Raw genomic sequence first — 21,538 nt, 5'->3', positions numbered from 1 at the left:
GCAACATCACTCACCCTGCAGACAGACATCTGGTTGGTAGTCAGTGTACCCGTCTTGTCGGAGCAGATAACGGAAGTACATCCCAGCGTCTCCACAGAGGGCAGCGAACGGACAATGGCGTTTTTCTTGGCCATGCGACGGGTGCCCAGCGCCAGACAGGTGGTGATAACAGCCGGCAGACCCTCCGGTATGGCTGCCACAGCCAGCGCCACGGCTATCTTGAAATAGTAGATGGCACCCCTGATCCAAGAACCGCCGTGGACTGGGTCGGCAAAGTGGCCGATGTTAATGACCCACACGGCAATGCAGATCAGCGAGATGACTTTAGAGAGCTGTTGGCCGAACTCATCCAGCTTTTGCTGCAGTGGGGTCTTTTCTTGCTCTGTGGCTACCATCTGGTTACGGATCTTACCGATTTCCGTCGATACGGCAGTAGAGATGACCACGCCGATGGCACGACCCGCTGCTATGTTTGTACCCTTTTGGAAAATGAGCACATGCAAACATGAACACAAATTAACATGGAACAAAACCACCACATGTACAATGTTTTAACAGGCTCGTATGGAAACAACAGCAAGATATAGAATCTCCTTAGTCTCATATAATTTTATAAAATGTAGCTTGGAAATTTCATTGAATAATGTAGAGTGTAACTCGGTTGGCCGTAATGCCATTAAGGGCATTTTTCCCTAACAGGAGACTATATTTTTCATTTCCATGATGTATTGGAAAATACACAAGGCTCTTATACACAAGAACATCATGCTATTGTTTTAAAGGCATACAGACGCCTTTAACTCTGACGTTGTAGTGTCTCTCACTGGGTCAATCACGTCACCTGAGGTGTGCTCTATCCCCAGATGATGTTAACGTAATCTAAATGGATTAAGAGTGGAAAAATGCATTCCCGCTTGGAGCGTTTGAATTATTGCGAATGAACAGAGACAGGAAGCGTATGTTTATACTAAGTGCATGGACAGAACACTTAAGGCACATATTTATCCTGCAGTCAACCCAAAGACATTCATCAAACTAGCAAGACAGAGAAAGAAGACAAAGACAGCAAAAAAGCAATTGTGTGCAAATTAAAAAGTAACTTCCAAATTGAATATGCTAATGCAAGTTCCCCTCTCAAAACAGGAACTGAAGTGCTTACAGAAAACAGCATGTTCTTTTTATCTTGATTGACAGCTCGAGGGTCAGGCACAGGATCAGTGTGTTTGATGATAGACACAGACTCGCCTAAAGAACAGAGATAGTTTTAAATCAAGTCTCAAATATATCAGAAGAAATCCCAGAAGTCTACAGTACCTGTGAGGATGGACTGGTCCACTCTAAGGGTGGTGGATTTGATTGAAGTGATCCTGATATCTGCTGGCACCTTGTCCCCAACTAAAAAAGAAATCATTTTTTATATTATTTTCACATCGCAAGCCATGCTCCTACCTCATTGATTAATCTAAGATGGTAGAAGGTATGCAGTATAGTTGAACGGTTACATCAACCATAAACATGAAATAATACGAGGCACTGCAAATATTGTCCACACACTGGTCATCCAAGGCTGTTCTTGACCTTGTTTTCCAGGTAAACAGCTAATTACAAAACAGATCGAAGCCGAGCCACAAGGTCACAAAGCCTACAGCAAAGCGAAAAATGACAAGCAAAATGAGAGAGAAAAAAGAGAGAGAAACTAACAGCAGACACTCTGGACCACCGGTCAATATCCAGCTGAAGAGAGCACAGAATGATCAATATTTGGTGCACGCACTACATTTACAAAGCCAAATGTGTTTCTAATATTAAAGAATGAAAAAGAATAGTTTGGAAAAACCCAGCTTGATGGATGAGACACAATCAGTCAATGTGTGTTGTTTTCAACTACTGTATGTGTAGGTTTTCTGAGTTCATAACCGTTTTAGGTGCTTGGCTGCAGTGGATACCTCTTTGTTCTTTCTGCTTTAGAAAGCAATGCATGGTTTTGATATGCACCCTAAAAAGAGGCTTTATAAAAAAAGGAGATCACATAATATATTTCTCATCTCAAACAAAGGATTATATGGCATAAAAGAAATCCAGTTTTTTAAAAACCTGGAACAACAAAGGCTGAACCCCTTCTCAATCTGTATGTGAGGTAAATATTTATGTTTTATAACAAGCATTAAATTCCTGCATGGAGTCTCAGCCCACATAATTTCACAGAAAGCTCTGCAGAATTCTGCATTACTCAAACACCCGCTGTTTATTCACAAATAAATTTTCCCTGTCCTCCTCCGTGCATATGTACTCAATTTTGGTTACTTTGATTAAACGTTTAGCAACCATTGACGGTACAGTTATCTCAACATAGTTTAACACAATTAAAGGAACAGTTCTCCAAAATATGAATAATCTGTCTTCATTAACTGAAGTACTTCCAAATCTGTAAACATTTCTTTGTTCTGATGAACACAAAGATATTTGGAAGAATGCTTGTAACCAAACAGTTCTAGGCCGCCATTAACTACCATAGTTGGAAAAGTTGCTTTATAATTGATTTGTTCTGTTGAACACAAAATAAGATATTTTTAAGAATGTAGAAAAGCTAAAAGTTACGGGGCATTGTCATTTTTCCTGCTATGGTAGTCAATTGTGGCCCAGAACTGTTTGGTTACAAGCATTCTTAAATATCTTTCTCTTTGTTCACCAGAACAACGCAATTTACACACATTTGGAACACCTCGAGGGTTAGTAAATGATAACAGAACTTATATTTTTGGATGACCTGTACCTTTCATATCCATTCCAAAGAAAAACTGAAAAGTAAAGACATTCTCTGTGAGCCCTCCTGTAACTTTACAGCTTGGTGTGTCAGTGAGCCCACATAAACTCATCCCTTTTTATCCCGCCATGTCCTACCTCACCGTTAACAGAACGAAGAGACAGCAGGGGCACTTAATAGACATTTTGCAGCAATTAGAGACCCTTCAGTGTCATCATTATGTTCTGTTTAAATCCCTAAACTGAGCTAAAGGTGCCTGGGGGAAGCAAGTCATGGAAGCGAGCAGTCACACTGTTAGACTGTCAGGCACTGAATGAGTGGATAGGACAGTGTAAAGGGAAGGAGATGTACTTATTGTTCTTTACCCCTAACTGACATTGAATGCGCTCTAGCAAAGTTTACCGCAGGAGAGGAATTCCGAATATTCACTGTATGCTGCCGGATTAATTTGTTGTACAAAATACTCATGCAAAATACCTCCCCCCCCATGTACTGCTCTTTCTTATTTCTTTACTGCTCATCCGTTCCAACCCTCTGGACACGATTTCTCTCACTCCGTGTCTTGTCCTCCCACGTCACAGCAATGGCTCAGGGGTCTCAGACCATGGAGAAAACACCCCCATCAGGGGTTGCTCCATGTGGGTGGTGGTGGACCGGAATCCATTAATGCTCCCTCTCTTGAATCCTTCACATTTTCTTCCCTCCTTTACAGTCCTCTGACACAAACTCTTGGAATATTATCAACCCCCCAGGAGTATCTTCCACCCACTCTCTTACTGTGTATGGGTACCGAACCCATCTAAATGCTAATGTGAACGGCTGAAGTTTTTCACCATACCGAGGCAGAACAATGCAAAGTGAGCTAAATATAAACACATTATGAAAGTAGAAGGCAAGCATCTGATAGCCGGAAACAGACACCGGGCATACAGTAAACCTGATTATGTTGGGTGACGCATGTTTTCTTGTAAAAGGGGAATAGCGTAATAACAGAGGCTGTCGAGTTCACAATGTTTGCGAGTGATGTCGCAAGAGCCTGCGGCTGTGACTGAATGATGGTTTGAGGGTTTCCCTCTGAAGTGAATTAATTTTTAAACACACAGAGAGATGATGATTCACATTACTCACCCCAAAGGGACGTGCTACTAGCAAGAGACAGAGCCCCAAAGAAAACTGCAGAAGGAAGGATTGACAAATTCCCAAATATTTCCAAATCTCCTGCTGTAAACCCCTTCAAAACTTCTGCCGCAGTGGGAAAGATATTTTAGAGTCTCTGAAACAGTCCAGGGAAAATTCCACTTTGGACGCAGACCGCAACCATAACATTGACCCAATGCTGGCACTGTGCTGACTGGAAATTGAAAGTGTAAATAATGCTATAAATATCTATAGTACCCATGCGTGGTGTTTTTTCCGACCTCCAATGCTCTTGGTGGACTCCCGAATCAAAAGTTCCGATGGAACTGCCACTCACTAACGGTGGGCACAGGAAGTACTCCACAATGTGTAGGAGGGAAGGGGGAAGCTACAGAGGGTAATATTTTTAGATGCCATTTGTTTTGGATTATTTTTTCTTTTAGAGTTCTCACAACTACATTTTTCCAATGTGTAATTTTTACTGAATCGACCATAAAGACTAAAATTGGGGGTTTTGCATGTTTGTTTACACATGTTTAAAGGTGCTTAGCAACAAGAATATGTCACCGAAAGAATCGGATTAGATTGAAATTGAGAAATATTACTGCAGATGTAGCTGACAACACCTCCATCACGCCAGCGCTAAACAGAACCTGGCACATGCTACTCAGCATGTGTGTGAATGTGTCTGCACCTCGTTAGAAGATTTTTAATGGCTTTAAACGCAGGTACTGATTTGGAAGAGATGTGAACCTGAGAGCCATCTTTCATCCCCCACTGTCTATGACAGTAAACTACAGGAAGATACATGGAGTGCCAGCCGTTTCCACTCTCGCAGACCTTTGGAGTGGAAAGACCTCTCCTCTTCCCCCCCAGGACCAATCCACCTTGTCTGGTTTTGGTTCAGCTTGGAGGCTGGGAAGTGCTCAAGGCTTCAGGATGAGGGAAAAACACAACATCTGACTCACCGTACAAAACATTCATCTACATGGCAGCAAAAATGAAAATGGACTGCAACTCTGTGCTTACAAGTCACAACAAGCAATAAATGTTTGCTTTGGCATGACTTTTCTGTCACTTTATTTCTATTTGTTATATAACCCATCTGTATATTAAACATCAAATACGCTCCAAATGTCACCTTTCAGTGAGGATAGACAAACGACCTGCTGCTGAAAACGTTAAATTGTATTTTATTACGAGGACCCTATGTTATGAAATGGATATTCCCTTATGACATCAAAACTATGGCTGAACTTATCTGGAAACATCTGGACTGAGAGATGTTGGACTGCATTTTACATTTGTCAGTTTCACCTTGACCTGGGAGGGGCGTGTTACCATGATGGCATGCCCCATCGATGTAAGGGGACAAAATGTGAGCATGTACAGGTGCGTGGCAGAGAATCTGGCCTCCGGAATGTGGGCTTGTCAAGGCACAGGACCAGGTACTGCACCTGAACAAAGAGACTCTTGTTACCACCATGGAAAGACAGGTAACGCAACCCCCATCTCAACCGCTTCCTTGTCTCTTTAATACCGCCTCTCTTTTTTCTCTCTGCTTCTTGGTGTGTTTATCTCTCAAGCTCGCTCATCTGTCTTTCACACTTTCTTGCTCTTTCTCTCTTCCTTTTCCTCATTCACTCTCACTCCCTCTACAGCCGTTATCTTGATCTCTTTCACTCGTATTCACAAATGACTGCAGCGACGTGGCCGCATGTTTCTGAAGGAGGGAATCTGCTCTCACGCAGGAATCAGAGAATCTGTCTTCTTGTGTAATGCGGGGATTATTACATGATATGTTCTATCTTTTGGTTTTGGTGTTGTTCTAACAGAGAAAAATGGATCTCTCCTCTTTTTTGCTCCACACTTGGCTCATGCATACTGATGATCTTTACTGAGCAAAGGTTTAGAAAAATACTGTGATGTACATACTGTATACAAGCACACCTGCATAAAACGAACTAGCAACAGACCAGTGGTACTGACAATATCTACATACTGGAATTCAAAAAAGGTGAGTATGAGGACAGCACAGAGAGAGAAAGAATATCACATATTAATTTTTCAAGTTTCTACAAAGAACAGAATATGCAAATAGACAGATAACGCACATGTGTGCACATTGTGAATTTTTTAGCATGCCTCAGCTTGGCACTTCTGCACTCACAGGAAAGCCACTTACGTAAGAGAGTCTGGGATATTCCTGTGCTGCTTTCAACTTTTGGCGAGAAGCCCATACACACACAAACAGAAACCCTGAAGGGCTCCCGTTCAGGGCAGAGAGCTGCGGTGAAACACCCACAAACACACTCTGGGCAGCCGCACATAAGCCAATGGGAGGATGGGGGAAAATGACAGCCAGTGTTTGTGTGCTTTGTTTAAACCAAGAGGTGATGATGACTGGAAGAAAGAAAAAGCACCAGGCCACCTCCATTGCATATTATGTCAGACTGCACGGGCAAATGTTCAGCATAAATCTCAACTTTTCCACAGGATCCAAGCTGAAGGCTGTGGGGAAATCTTTGTATTGTTCCCCAAATATCATCTTTCTGCAGATCTGAGCAGCCTTTCCAAATCAACGGGAGCGAGAGAAAGATAGAGAAAGAGGTCGAAACGGGTCAAAGCTTACCAGAAACCTCCACTATATCTCCAGGTACGATGTCTCGGGCTTTGATTCTCTGGACGGCCGTGCGGTTCATGCGGTACACTTTGCCCATCTCTGGCTCGTACTCCTTGAGTGCCTCGATAGCGTTTTCTGCATTTCGCTCCTGAAAAACACAACAGCATCAAAACTAAGAAAATTAGGGATACACAATACATCGGCACTGGCCATGCTATGCTTTTTGGTCTGATTTTAGGCATTACTATATTAGATATCAATATTCTTATTTCTGTGTCTACAGGAAGGATTAACCAACATTCAGAGTTTGAGGTTGTGAATTCAGACTGCAGTCAACAAGTAAATATAGCAGGAAGCCTTTAGAGGATTCATTAGCTCACTTTAGAAAATCTCTTGGTTCTGTAAATGTAGTCACTGGCAGTGCTCTGCCATTGTTATAAATGTGAATGATATGATATAACCTTACGCATACACAAATAACCAGGCACCCGACAGTCTTTAAACCGAAGATAGAGTAGTGGTAGTATATCTGATGCTTAACAGTGGGACACCAAGCCGACCCATTCTTCTGTGCTGACATTTCTCATTGAGAAGATGGATTTGACCATTAGCTGAATTTCTTTGTGGGCCTTCAGTTTCTCGGCCCACACACACCCACCTGCCAGACTCCAATGACAGCGTTGGCAACCAGAATCAGCAGGATGACAATGGGCTCCACGAAGGCTGTGGTTGACTCCTCCCCCTCCTCAAACAGTGCCAACACCTACCAAACAAACATTACCATCAAAGATGATGTTTGCTCAACATATATCAATAAAATATTATGAGAGAACTGTGGAGGTAAAAAATGATATGAAATGATAACAATAATTTGGGCAGGTGATATATTATGCAATTTGGAAAGATATTTCTATAGTAGTCCTGACCTAAGGGCCTTCAGGCTGGGCGTTCCCTGTTCCTGTCCTTTAAGCTAGTAAACTATGCACACAACGTACTCCTGTGCTTACCAACATAACTTTTAATCCTCAATCTATTTAAACAGGTGACGATTCTGTTTTCGCTTCAATCAGCCCATTTCATTTTAAACAAACTTTCCATCATCCGCTTTAGGAAGCGTGAGGGTTGGTCTGTACAGAAGGCTGCTTATTGTATAACACATTTCCATTTAGTCACATATTTTGAAGCTTGCCTTGGGGGAAAAAGTGTTTTGGTGATGTAATTTGTACCGCTGTTTGAGGGTAATGATTATGGAATAAAACCCAAAAGAAACATATTAATTATAAAATCATTACATTATATAATGCTAGCAGGCAGCCCTTCCCGGCTGTCCCTGACGCATCAGGATGGATTACTGTGATGTGTTCAAGGTCACGGTTTTTAATCCATGTGATTTTTTATGATCGGCTCTCAAAACCTTTTGGACCCAGTTTACACCTGTGTTTAGTACCATGAATAGATCACCAACGTGTTCACATGTTAACAAGATCTATCTGCAAGACTGTTCTAAAAATACAACAATAAACACCCGGCCTCCACCTGTTATGAAACACAATACTGCATCATTTGACACCCATTAAAAATATTCCAACAAAATTATGTCATCCGTTACATGCCCCGGGCAGATACAGTAGTTCCTGAAAAGAAGAGGAGGTTAATATTTAAGTTAATATGCAGTCAATATTTATACTTCACTGCTTGAAAATGTTTTACCTGCTTCTGCTTAACACTTCAAAGATTGAAACTTCAGTTTGCAAAATGTGGGTTTAATGGCAATGCATACACAAAGATGAAGGATGGAGTTACAAAATGGAGCAAGGGACGGACATCAATTTGCTACAATTAACTTTGTGGACATCCTGAATAATTAATTCAGATATGAATGGAAAGAAAGAGAGCAAGAAGGGAGAGAGAGATGCAGACAGAGAGAGTGAGGAATTGAAGAAAATGTGTATGACCATAAAAACACTAAACCACATTTAAACTTTAAATTGATGACATTCTAGAGACTAGTCTGATCGGTGTCCTCCATAGACCTCATATGTATTCATGCTGCACACTCTCTTCCTCCATTTATTTAAGCAACGTCGTTAGAGATCAGTCATAGAGCAGTCTCTCTCTCTAACCTTTCATTACAAACTGATGGGTTCATGCAGAGGCTTCTTTAAATCACTGAGTAACCGTGAAATAAGATGGGCAGACAAATGAGACGGGTGAGTGAAAGCAGGGACCAAAAAGAGTAGAAGAGGCAGAATGAGAGGGAGATAAAAAGAGCAAAGGAGTCCATAAAACACAATGTGTGAAAAGAACACATAGATCAGTGAAATACTGAGAAAAGCCACACAGATGAGTGGCTTTGAGTTTAGATCACGGAGCTCAGCTAAATCCTGTCAAGTCACGGCTCTGAGCGGCATGTCTGACTGGGGTCTTACACGCTTATAAATATCAGAACAGTTAAGAGCTTCTCTCCATCCCATTCAGTTTTTAAACAGAATACAAATTGACATTGACAATGTAGAAAACTGAAATATTTTACCCTAGGCCTTTCTAAAGATTATTAGGATATAGCGGTGACGGACACCAAAGACAACTGGTATATCCGTCTCACCAATATAAACTTTTTTCAAAACCTGATGTTGATGTTAATATTTAGAGTTTCAGATCTTCACTACTGCTGCTTGAGCAACATTTGTATTTGATGGAAACTGGAAAGAGTTAATAAACATGAACCAAGAAACCAGTTTACAACACTCAATTACTAGCTAAAAGTTGTTTATAGTGACCAAAATATGTTCTCAGGACAGAACAAATTCTGTCATTCATAAATTCTCACCCCTCTCCTGAGTGCAAAAAAACTTCACGACTGCTCCGCAGAGACTCATTTCTGAAGTCATATAATGGTATAGCCTCTTGGCAGGCCTTTACCCTTTAAATCCAGAAAGGCCATCCATTGTTCAGATGACCTTTCTTTCATGATGTGCAGCGCTCAGCTGGAGACTCAAGTGGGGCAGATTCTTATTTTATTTTGCTATCTAACACAAATTACAATAGAGGCTAATGACATTACACTGATCCAAAGCCTGTCAGAAATCTGCTGAAACCGTTGCTGACACTGCAGATAACTATATAGATGCACACTGAGACCACTTATGGAAGTTAGATCAGGTCAAATAAGGGAAAGATAGAAAAAGAGTTGGACAAAATGAAGAAATCAGATAAACGAACAAACGAATGTCTAACAAAACCTGTCAGAGGAGAAATGACAATCTGCTCAACAAAGAAGCAGAAAGTAATAAAATGGGAAGTTAATCCGAAATGAACTCTTTATGAAAGAATGGATGGGCAATGATTTTAGATGTCTTGGGACTGGCAGTTGCATGGCAGTAGATCTGTTTGTTTCCAATTCCATCCAAAAGCTTTTATTCCCAGCACATGCTGTTCTATGATGAGTCAGGCTATCAGCCCCTCATGGCAATTGTTTCAAAATATAATAAATAACTCCAAATTTGTGTCTCCACAGCTCCTCCGTCGCCTGGATACCGATGGCTTTGTTCTCATAACATGCAAAAAAGTCAGGATAGCTGAATGCTAAAGATTTTAATATATTCAAAAGGCACACAAATGAGTTCAAAGACTAGGCTGATTCTCCCCGGAATATTTCCATCAGGCCACAGCTTTTGTCTGATGGGCAAACATACACAGTGCTTGCTGGGAGGTCTAATGCAATATTTTTATCAGTTTGAAGTGCCCCGCAGGATTCCAGCGGACGGAAGACTGGTGCTTGCTTCGAACAATTTAACCACGATTAGGACAATTAAAAAAGTGTGGATGAAAGACTATCAGACTATCTGTTTCAGTCAGACAGAAAGTTCATAAAAAGCTAAATTCATAAAAGCCAATAAGAAAAGCAGACTGTGCTCAACAGTTTAAAGCGCATGTAACACACCTCATATTAATCTTGAGTACCTATAGAGTAGTATTGAATACTTTGTATCTTTGAAGAGTCTTTAGTTTGATCACATTTATAAAGGACGGATAAAGCTGTATGATTATTTCCGAAAACAGACAACCTCCTGAACGCGTGCGGGGGTGGCGGATCTAAACCACATACACACAATATGTCATCGCATGATCCCTGCATAACTGGCGATTCATGTTTGTGTGCGGTGCCTTACACACATATGCACCGAGTGCAAATAAAACCCCGAGATATGACTTCCAATTACAGCGCGTGGTTTATGACCAGCGTTATCTCCACCGTTTATATAACACTCACAGAAATGCAGTGAACAAAGAAAGAAACAAAAACAGCTGAACTTCGAGAACGAAGGAGCACATTGACGTGAGTGCGCTTTCTTCCACTCTCCATGGTTGACCAATGGGCGTGCTCTTTCATCTCGCTCGTTGACACGTGGGTGTGCTTTTCCTGGAGAATTGACCAATAAGGGACTAAGAAAAGTTGTTATGAAATGGAATTTCAAGTTTGAAAAAAGCTTTCTGAAACATATCAAATGCTGGGGGAGTGTATCGAGCACAGAAATACTACGTCATACAGCCAGCTCGTTTTTTGACAAGTTGACCATGTCAAGCATGAGAAGCCAGCATGTTTAACTTTTTAAAGAAGTCAGAATGCATGAAACAATATGGCACCCCTGCTTTAACAAGTCAGAGTGTTGGAAAGTCTGGAAATCCTGCTCAGAAGAACCACGGGACCACACAATCATTTCATTACATCACAGTATAAATACAACACCTCAAACAAACTCTACAGGGCACTGTATCGATAATATTAAGTTAAGTGAGGTGAGGTGTGCACAAATGCCTTTTGCTGCTGAATGTAACCTTTAAAGACTTCAAGAATAGAATTGAATTAACAAGAGTAATGAGACAATATAGTGAGAATATACTATACTTATATTGTCGACAAATATACTATACAAAATAAAAAACTAACAATGGAGATACATCTCTCTTATGACATTTTATATTATAAATATAAACATATTTTTATAAAACATACCAACTACTTTGTTTGGCTTGTATTTTGAAACTGTAGCTCGAAATCACAAATATGTTAATGTTATAATTTACATTTACGAATTTGGCGGATGCTTTCATCCAAAGTGATTTACAGTACATTCAGGCTACACATTTCATAAAGTAAGTCATTCTTGCCATTTTGATTTACATATTCAGCCAGATTTTGCAACCACGCTCAGTAAACGTCCAGTTTGCAAGGCATATATATAATCAACAATAGTAAGAAATAGTGACAAGCTAGTCCTCGTGCTGGCCCATTCTTATTTCTAAGCATTGCATGATTTATGGAAAACTGTTCAGAGCGTTTGGACTCAAGTCACTCCATTCATTTACCTGTGTCTTTTCTAGTCACGGTACAAGAGCCAAAGAGCAGGACACGGAGGTAAATGATCTAAAGCCACACAAATGAGCTCAGGCCAGAGTTTTACATAAATCATTTGACTAAAAAGACAGATTTCAACAATGAAAATTAATATTGTTCAGCATTTTATAAAGGGGATAATATCTCCCTTCTCGCTTCATCTCTATGATCATTTACAATCATTCAGTGTTATTTGTGGCTTAGTACACAGAAATGCAAACTTCTTGGTGCTAAACAGATGACTACAGCAACTCATTCGGGCTCAGGTTCAGCATTAACCCACCAATAGTACTGCTATAAAACACACCTACTATAATACACATGGCTATGTGGCTCGGGTCACTATTTATTGTGCTGGGTATGAAATGAGGTTATAGCATATTTTGAGGTTATACCACTTTCAAACCAAATAGAAAGTTACTTACAAAAGAGACACAGGCTGCCAGCAGCAGAATCCTCACCAGGAGATCCTCAAACTGCTCCACCACCAACTCCCACAACGATTTACCTGTGCGATAGAAAGGAAACAGATTAGATAAATATTCAATTGTTGGAGATATTATCAGTACTGTAGATAGTGGAGACATTCTCAATATTGTTCTTATGAATTTTAGTGAATGGTAATTATATTCATTATTTAAAAAGGTCTGCAGCAAGAAACTATTGCACACAGCTATACCCCATGTATGCCAAGTATTAAAATGTACCCCTCTTTAAAAAAACACGCCAAGTGAGCAACCTATAAAGAGAAAGCAGTAACAACGTGATGGTATAAATATTTACCTTCTTCGGCTGGGAGCTCTGTCAGTCAAAACACAGCATGGTAATCCATAGTGGAATAAGATGATGAGCGAGAGACAGAGAAAAAGAGAGAATAAAACATAAGGATTCTGTTAGAAACCCGTTCAATCAGTTTTTTACATTCATACTAGTGAGTGATATACCAAAATTTTGGCTGAAAGAAAAAAATTGGCCGAAATAAAAGCCGAATTATCTGGAGCCCGCGCCTCTCCCTTCAGTGCTCGTGCTCACTCTAAACTCTATCAAAGGACGATCATGTTAGCGCCATAACAAAGGCTGAAACTAATAATTATAACAAGAACAGCTCAAAACAAGCAGACAGAAAATGACACGCAAGCTCTGTGTGATGCGTGACTGTGTGACTGGCCGCCTTTATGTTTTGTTATTGTTGGAGATCACGCACATTGACTTATGTGTGTTTCAAAGCCGAGCTTTAAACGCAACTGACTCTTCACATATAGATGTGAATGATCAGCGGAACGATCTGTCAGTTACTGTTGATGTGGCTCGTGTGGACTTTCATCCAGCAGGTACTGACAACACTGAAGCTCATATTAAGCCTGTTTAAATTAACAGACTCATTGCCCCTTAAAAGGATTGTAATTAATCAAATTAAATAAAAACTACTTCATAAAGTTTTAAAAAGTAATTTTTGGTTTCCGTTTTAATTCTGGTGCATCATTAATTCATAATACATTTTTGTGATGTGCAAGCTGGTTCATTTTCTGCCTGAATGTTAAATACACAGTTGACGATTTAAATATTAGTTGGCAAATATTGATTTAGGATTAATGGGATCCCTTCTATCTGCAGAAAAGAAATGAACATATAAAAACTTTTCAATATTGTAAAATAAACAAGTTACATGTTTTTATTTGATATGCACAGAGGTAGTCCGTATCCCAAGAGCTATTACAACCCTAAATAACAGATTTTCAGTTTCTTAATACATAACCATGTAATGTAGTTTATAGGAATAAATTGTATACGTTGTTAACAAACCCAGTCCATGGAGTTCTCTGCTCACAAAACAATGTAGTCAGCTTGTAAAAAATATTTGAAATAAGGTCCTCTCGGCATAAACATAAGACCAAAAAATTCCTGTAATCTGTAATCTCAGTGATGGTCATAGCATCACTTCTCAAGATGTTTTACTACAACAAAGTAAGGTGATGTTTGGTCTTGTATCTAAATCACCAAATGCAAATCTTCGAAATGTGTATCACAACCAGCAGACCCACAAAAAAAATCTGTGGTGGAAAATGTACAGACGGACCACCAACTGTGATGGAGTTTGTTTGGTAAATGCGTTCTTCCCCAAAGAGACACTTTTCATGATGAAACAAACATTTCTGGCATTGTGCACAAATCATAGGACACAGATGAGCTCTGTGGCCTACACACTGCTGTTTAGTCATTTCTAGAAGGTTTTCGAGTCAGAGTGTGTGGGAGCCGAGGAGCATGTGGAGAGTGGGAGGGGGCGGAGCTTCACAGACCTCTCTTTCTAACACGCAAGCATCATAATTACACAGATGCCTTCTTTGTTGATGCTCTTCTCTGAAATCTTGAGGAACCAAGTCTTTTAGTGTGTCTATCTGTGTGGAAAAGTGACATCTCATTAATGAAAAATGCTTTTTGCTAATATAGCATAAACATCATCTGACAAATTAAGCATTAATTAGGTAATCACAATTTCTGACATTAATTGACAGATTTCCAGTGGATAGGAAAACAGTGTTTGGGGGTGCCTGTTCGTGAATGGACCAAAGATAAACCACAATGGAAAATCCTTGGAGCCGACCCAAAAGATAGCGATAGAAAATAAAGGGTGTTCCTGAATTCCAATGAGCATGTTTTGTGTGTATTCAGGTCAGGGAACTCCGATCTAGTGATTTTTCCTTTCCATTCTGCTCAGAAGAAAAGCCTACATCCATATCAGCTCTTCCAATGCTATGGCCTTTGTCGCTGATTTGAAGTTACATAACGAAAAGAGGGCTTTCCCCTCCATGCTTCAAAAACGTGACTACTACACTCCCTCTTTTCTGTTACCATAACTGTTGGCTCATGTGCACCATAAACCATAGAAGGTTGGGTCAAGCCAACCATGACGTATTCAGACTTGAAAATTTCCTGAACACAAACACACTCGCAGACAGACTCTGGGCAGCAGATGGGAATATGATTGAGGCACGTGCAGTGGAAACCAAGATGAAATCCGCTCGTGACAAGAGACCTGCAGCAGTGGAATTACACATTGGGAAAGCATCACGATTCCCATTGCACATTACAGTACACACACTTGGCCCAATGACTGAATTTCCACCAACTCCTAAAAATAGCGAAGTAAAAACACGAGAAAGCATAACTATATGTTTACTTAATAATGTTAAGTCTTAATTAGCTCCTGCAAGGTTTGTCATAATTCAACAAGCATGAATGGAGGGGGGATGAGAAGCCTCAAATATAAAATTTAATGAGAGAAAGGCATGAAAGAGTGTGTAGTGCTTTAAAGAACAGAGAAGATTCTTCTCTTTAGCTTTTCTAAGGCAATGAGATTTGTCAGTGTTAGAGAGCCTGAAAAGTTAAAGTTGAGTGCAGCATGCGATAAGTGCAGTGATACACTTCAAATGCTTGAGAAAAAGTCATTTAAGAGTCATTCTTATATTTTTGTGGAACTGTGAATACATTATGACCCGAAGAATCTATTCAGGAATTTTAAATTATTTACATTTTTACAATTTTAGCCGAACATTCAGTGAATCCCTAACCATAATGATATTTCACGAGTTCTTTTGGCCTGCCTTTTATCATTTTTTACTTTGGGTAAAACGCAGAGCTTGTCACTGTCCTTTTTTAAACAGCCGTCCAATCACGGTGGAGAAGAGGCGGGACAAACACTACATTGACGAACCATACACAACAATGGAGAAGTTAATAATAATGGTTACTGCATTTTCATTCAAAGTCATATACAAGGCGCCACCAGTTGGTCGTTTTAAGAAGAGCGGCAAGTATTATTTTAACGGGCTAAAAACGCTTTGGTGGACGCGATTAAATTGATACATTTATTTGTAAGCATATAGCCCATTAGTATCTTATGCATTTGTGCAATATAATGTTGCCAAACCAGAGAATGAAGTCCAGAGGATTCCAGCATACCTACATACGTAATTTGCGTAGCTGTTATTCGTAAGCGGGATTATATTAAATGTAAATGAGCCTGCATCCGCACCCTGTTTACAAATGATTGGAATTCATTAACATACACAAATTTTATATTTACATTTATGCATTTGACAGACTATCCAAAGCGACTTACATTGCATTATACTATACATATGTTTCTGAGAATGTATAATCCACAGGGATCGAACCCATGATCATGGCATTGCTAGAGCCATGCTCCAACTACTGAGCCACAGCAAATTTTACAATGAAATCTGACTTAACAAGTATTTGTGAATCCGGAGGAAAGTTTACTGTTTTATGTCCTTATGATTTGAAATTTACTCATATATTTACGAATGTTTCATGAATGAGGCCCATTAACTTTTGTGCTCTTTCTTTACCTTTCTAGTAGTAGGTGTGAATTTCTGCTGATCTAGGACCACTTGCCCATATTTTACACAATTTATTTACATTATATATGAAAAACTGCTTATCTGTCTAAGTGACGAAGGGGACCTTATGGATAAGTATCTTCATTTTAGGCAATGCTACGTCAAACCACATGCTTGGACACAAACACAGCTGTGGTAAAAGGAATTAGAAGAAGGCCGGGAAAAACAGAGGGTCGGAGAGACAGAGGACGAAAAGAAGGGTTCCCCTGTTAGGGTGTGCCAAGGATTCCCTCAGAGTCATCTGGGCCGTGTCTGCTCGCCTGGCCCGGGCACATTCCAACATAGTGACTTCACCCTGCCCTTACAAATAAAGTCGCTCATACACACACACTCGCACACACAAACACTCACTTACTTTTCTTTTCTCATTTAAAATTAATCTTCCTCTACTATTCCAATCTCATCTTAAACATGCTCTCTCTCATTCACTCTCTCTTCATCTACACATTAAATGAAAACAAGTGGCAGTCTGTTTACACACCAGTCAGTGGGAGAGGGGAGATACTTCCTGGAAACAGTTGCCAACAACACACAGCCTGTAACGGCTGTAACCGGCGAAGTAAGAGGAAGTTTCTGACCAGCATTGAAAAGCAGGCAGGACTAAATGATCAAACTAGGACTAAATGATAAAAATGACATGATAATTCCTACATTTTTTAATAAATAAAATTGCATAATGCAACACGCATATTGCAACGCAATATCTGTATAGTTATAATACTTCAAATAATTACAGATAGTTGAAAGTTGATGCAGAAGACATGTGGATGATCATTATTGATCAGAAAGCATGTGAATGGTGATGACTATTAAAAAAACTGAAAATTATATAAAGTTCTAAAGTTCACACGGACTTTACAAACTTAAAACACTGTTTAATTAATTGAATTGTTTAGTCTGTTATTGCTTGTTGCATATTTCTACAGTATAGTGCAGCTCCAAGTCCATCTATTGCCCAGTTAAATTATTAGCTTAATATATAAATAATACAAAATCAAGTCTGAGAAAAAAACTGACATTTTTTGACACAAAGTTGTGCAAGGAAATATAATATTGAACAATATTAATCAGAGGCTATTATTTGGTTTCATCTCAACCTGATTAATAAAAGATAAAATAAATTCCCAAAGCTTCTGTCATACATTATTTTCAGCTTAAGATTCTGCTTTACTCAACATTACTCAACATTACTCAAGTTCAATTCAATTAATTTTCAAAAGTCAACTTGAATTTTACATGTATTGAGAAAAACGTGTGTGCAGTGGTGCCCGTGCAAAACTTGACACCACAGTACCAGGATTCTCTGGGAGGTTTCAAGGGCATTGCTAGATGGCTGCTAAGGTGTTCCGAATGTCATTGCTATGTGGTTGGCAGGGTTTTATGGGTGGTTGCTGGGGTTGTTCTTGGTGGCAGTAAAGTGCTTGCTTCCCATAGTTAAAAGAAGCCAAGTCTCATTTTGGTTCCTAAATGTGGCTCAGGATCCTCCTAGTATTGTCTACAAGCTTTGTAACCCTTTGCAAGCAGCCCTTAGAGTGCACAAGTTGTTTCATAAAGGACATTTAGGACACATTTAGGAACTATATTCCAAGAACTTCATTTATTATGTGGTCCAAATTTTAAAAAAAAGTCTTCAGGGAGGCTTATCTGGCCATGAAACAGTAGCAGATGGAAAACTGAATGACTATTATGGAATGCAAATTAAAGATTCATATCTTCTGCTTCTGGCTGGTCTTTCAACCATGAAATTTTTTTTTTAGGAGTTGTTGCTATGACCACTTTGCCTCAATGACATTGCTGGAAACAGCATCTCATTGGCTATGGACGTGGCCGATTTCTGCTGAACGTCAACATGCACACAAAATATATAGAGAAATCCTCCTTCAGATTTACACACGAATCACCACAGTTGCATCTCTCTTTAACTCATTCCCAATCACCAGTTGACTCACAACCAATACATCCAAGTTCAACTGCTTAAACTGAACTGAGTGAAGATCGGCTAAACTTCAATGATAAATATATGTTAAAGGCAGAAAGTAATTCCTTGTTTTTAAGCACCATTTACTCAATAGCCATTAAAAACAGTTACAAGCCTCCTTCGGCTTCTCAAAATAACTTGCAAGAATTGTTAATGTAGTCATGCCAGAGTTACTGAGTTCTTCTTCAGACAGTCATCATGGAAACAAGAATGCATAGACGGTTTAAGATCTAAATTACTGTAAGTGCAACAGGACATTATTATGAATAAATAATCCACTCATCTGTGTATTCTCATCCCTGACATCCAAAAACATATAGTAGGAACATAAAAAAAACACACAAAGTGTAAAGCACAAAACAAATCTGTGTGTAGACAATACTAAATACATTTGTAGAAACCTCACATTTAATTTTAAAGTGACCTGAAAGCATGTCTTTTGGAGCTTACATATTGCATCGCCAATAGTCATGTTGTCATTTATGTAACTGGAAATGATCAACTCACAGGGGAAATGAAGGCTTCTGGTTGCTTTATCAATGCAAGTGGCTGAACAGTATGTGGATTTAGGCAACAATATTAGCAGGCCAACAGGTAGCATACTAATGCTATTCATGTTCATGCCTTTGAGTTTAGTATACAGTTAATAAGAGATTAAAATTTTCAGATCTGAATCTTTTTGACATTGACCATCACAAAAGACAATGGACTTAGGGTCTTAAGGGTAAAAATGACGTATACCCATAATAACATTACTTACAATAGCACACAAAACTGATCAATTTAACAAAAGCCATCAAAGCCCACTCTGAATACATGTCCATAACTATGCTTGCGTATACTTCCTTCAATTAATATTGAATATGTTGGTATCAAGCAGTTCAAAGCATTTTTATTGGCTGTCCGTAGTATTACATGACACCTTTGCTTGATGGCTTATCTCTGAAGGGGGAAGCTCTGGTCCCACAAAAACACTTTCCACTGACACTACAGCTTCACACATCACACATCACACTCACTGTACTTATTTGAGTTTAAAAGACACTATCCTCATTTCTGCAACACGTATACAAAAAACACATATCTATGCTTACTCAAAGGGATCAGAATGAAATGATGAACATCAATCCCAAGTAAAATCTAGCAAAAAATCCAAGTGCAATCACAACATCCAGCTGTGTTTGGGTAGCATTTACAGTGTTAGCCACAGCGGTTTTACATTAACTACATACTATGCAAATAAGCTGTGCTCCTATGCCCAATTTACTAACTTTTCCACCAGGCATTCGCAATAACTAACACATACATTCATACACAATAGACGGACACACAAATATTCTTATTTCATCACATCTGTGAAATATAATAGATGTCTTTATCAAAAAGAAAAGTCATGTTTCTCCACTTGTGTGAAAAACTTTATTCCGTAAATTTAGCACTGCTACAACTAGGCTCTTTCAGCTAAACTTTGTTAGTTTTATCACAGCAAACCAAGAGAAAATCGAATAAACCTGAGCAGATTATCATTGAAATAAAAACTATGTGGGCCACAAGAGGCACAACACTCAGAGCTAGACTGAGTCAACAGAGCGGTTCGCCACAAGGAGGTGATGCAGGAAGCAGAAGTGGGAGGTGAGAATGAGACATGAGTGACAAGCTAGTAGATCACACAAACAGACACACACACACTACAAAGCACGACTGCGACTCGACAAGATGTGCTAATGATAACACTCTAGCCTCCATTTACTTCCTCCTCTCAAACAAGCACGAAAAAGCGTTTATTTCTCATAGAAATATAAAAAGGCAATGCGTGATGCGTTAATGTGTCGAGTATGTGTTGGAGTGGTATCCTTTATGGTTAATTGATGATGCAGTAATGAAACATGACACTTCATAAACACCTCAGTGTTTCATTCATGCAGACTTTATAGCACTGTTACTCATATAAAAGCAGTTTATGCAGTCTAGTTTTAACACCGGTGAAGCAGCAGCAACGATAAAATGGGTTAAGATGTGATGCTTGGAGCAGCAGTGGTAAATGCACCACTTGCTGGCACGAGGCGTTTTCTGCGGTTTGCACTAGCTGAGGATATTTTCTTGTGGTTATGCTAATACAGCAGGCCTACAGAAAGCGGCTAAGTGTGCTTAAGGGATGTTGAAACAGTTCATCAATGAAATGTAAACTTGGTGGTTGACGTACAAAGTCCTCCTGTACCTAATGTGACAGGAAACATACTCTATACTAAGTGATATTATGTCATGCAGGGCCTACGGAATTTGGAAACTCTGTACTTGTTTCATGAACACAACCTCATAAGGAAGTGAGAAAGTGTCGCACAGGTACAAACTGCTCATGGCATCAGCTGACCGAGCCATAGAAATAACAGTGACGAGTGACGACTAGCTAAGTCATCTTGAAATAAGCAAACAGCTCACCTCAGCGGGCTTGGAGAGCTGTTTCATGTGCAATGTGACATTTTGGTATTTTAGTCTGTTGTAATTGGGGAGTTCTGAAAGACGGAAATAAAACCATCCAAGCGCAAGACTGCAGTTTCACTCAGATACCGAACAAACACAACTCTCTAAACTCCGTTTACCTACGAGACATTTGAGAGCATCAGGAAACATACAAATAAACGTTGGGAGAGTGTATGTCTTTGTGTGAATGGGTGATGAGCAGCAAGCTGGCGAAAGACCTGTGAAAATGAAAGATATCAAACATACAGAAGTGACACAACTTAATCCGGGTCCTCTGATACTTGCGAATATCTGTCCAGAGTGCACATGGCAGCCAGCAGTGTGTACTGTGTACAGTAGCAGTCATCTTCCCCTCTGTTGTGTTAACTGGCAGTATGGCTTAAACAAACACGCATGTGCGCAGTCACTCACAAAAGTGCACTTCAGCAGGGCGCGCAAAACTCTGCACCACAAAGATCGAAAAACCAAACATCCTCTATACAGGGTCCTCAGATCACAGCTGCGAGTAAACTGCTACTTCCACACGCATACTGTTTTATCAGTGTGGGAACAGATGTCCAAAGTGTATACATTAGGTATATCTACTGCAGGTTATTGTGACAAACCTGATACAGCAAAATAGAAAAAAGATGTGTTGATCCATACAGATGCATCAAGAACACATTTCGTTACAAACACTACCTAACCACTCATCTTTAATTTAAACAAACATGGATCCTACTGTATCTAACCCTAC

The 21,538-nt window shown here is 39.6% G+C and overlaps 1 protein-coding gene across 3 annotated transcripts in view; it reads right to left on the bottom strand.

Annotated features, from left to right (window-relative positions):
• Positions 1-21,538, bottom strand: part of atp2a3 (ATPase sarcoplasmic/endoplasmic reticulum Ca2+ transporting 3) — a 53,323-nt gene that overhangs the window by 27,821 nt on the left and 3,964 nt on the right. For all 3 annotated transcript variants that reach the window (XM_056745539.1, XM_056745537.1, XM_056745538.1), the window contains exons 2-8: positions 12,706-12,723; positions 12,348-12,430; positions 7,183-7,287; positions 6,534-6,672; positions 1,315-1,395; positions 1,160-1,245; positions 15-479 (exon numbers count right to left, since the gene is read on the bottom strand). In XM_056745539.1, coding sequence (XP_056601517.1) covers positions 15-479; positions 1,160-1,245; positions 1,315-1,395; positions 6,534-6,672; positions 7,183-7,287; positions 12,348-12,430; positions 12,706-12,723 — 977 coding nt within the window. The remainder of the gene's footprint in view (positions 1-14; positions 480-1,159; positions 1,246-1,314; positions 1,396-6,533; positions 6,673-7,182; positions 7,288-12,347; positions 12,431-12,705; positions 12,724-21,538) is intronic.

This window comes from Triplophysa dalaica, chromosome 4 (genome assembly GCF_015846415.1).
Source record: "Triplophysa dalaica isolate WHDGS20190420 chromosome 4, ASM1584641v1, whole genome shotgun sequence".
Taxonomy (NCBI): Eukaryota; Metazoa; Chordata; class Actinopteri; order Cypriniformes; family Nemacheilidae; genus Triplophysa; species Triplophysa dalaica.
This window is presented reverse-complemented; position numbering and strand designations above follow the sequence as displayed.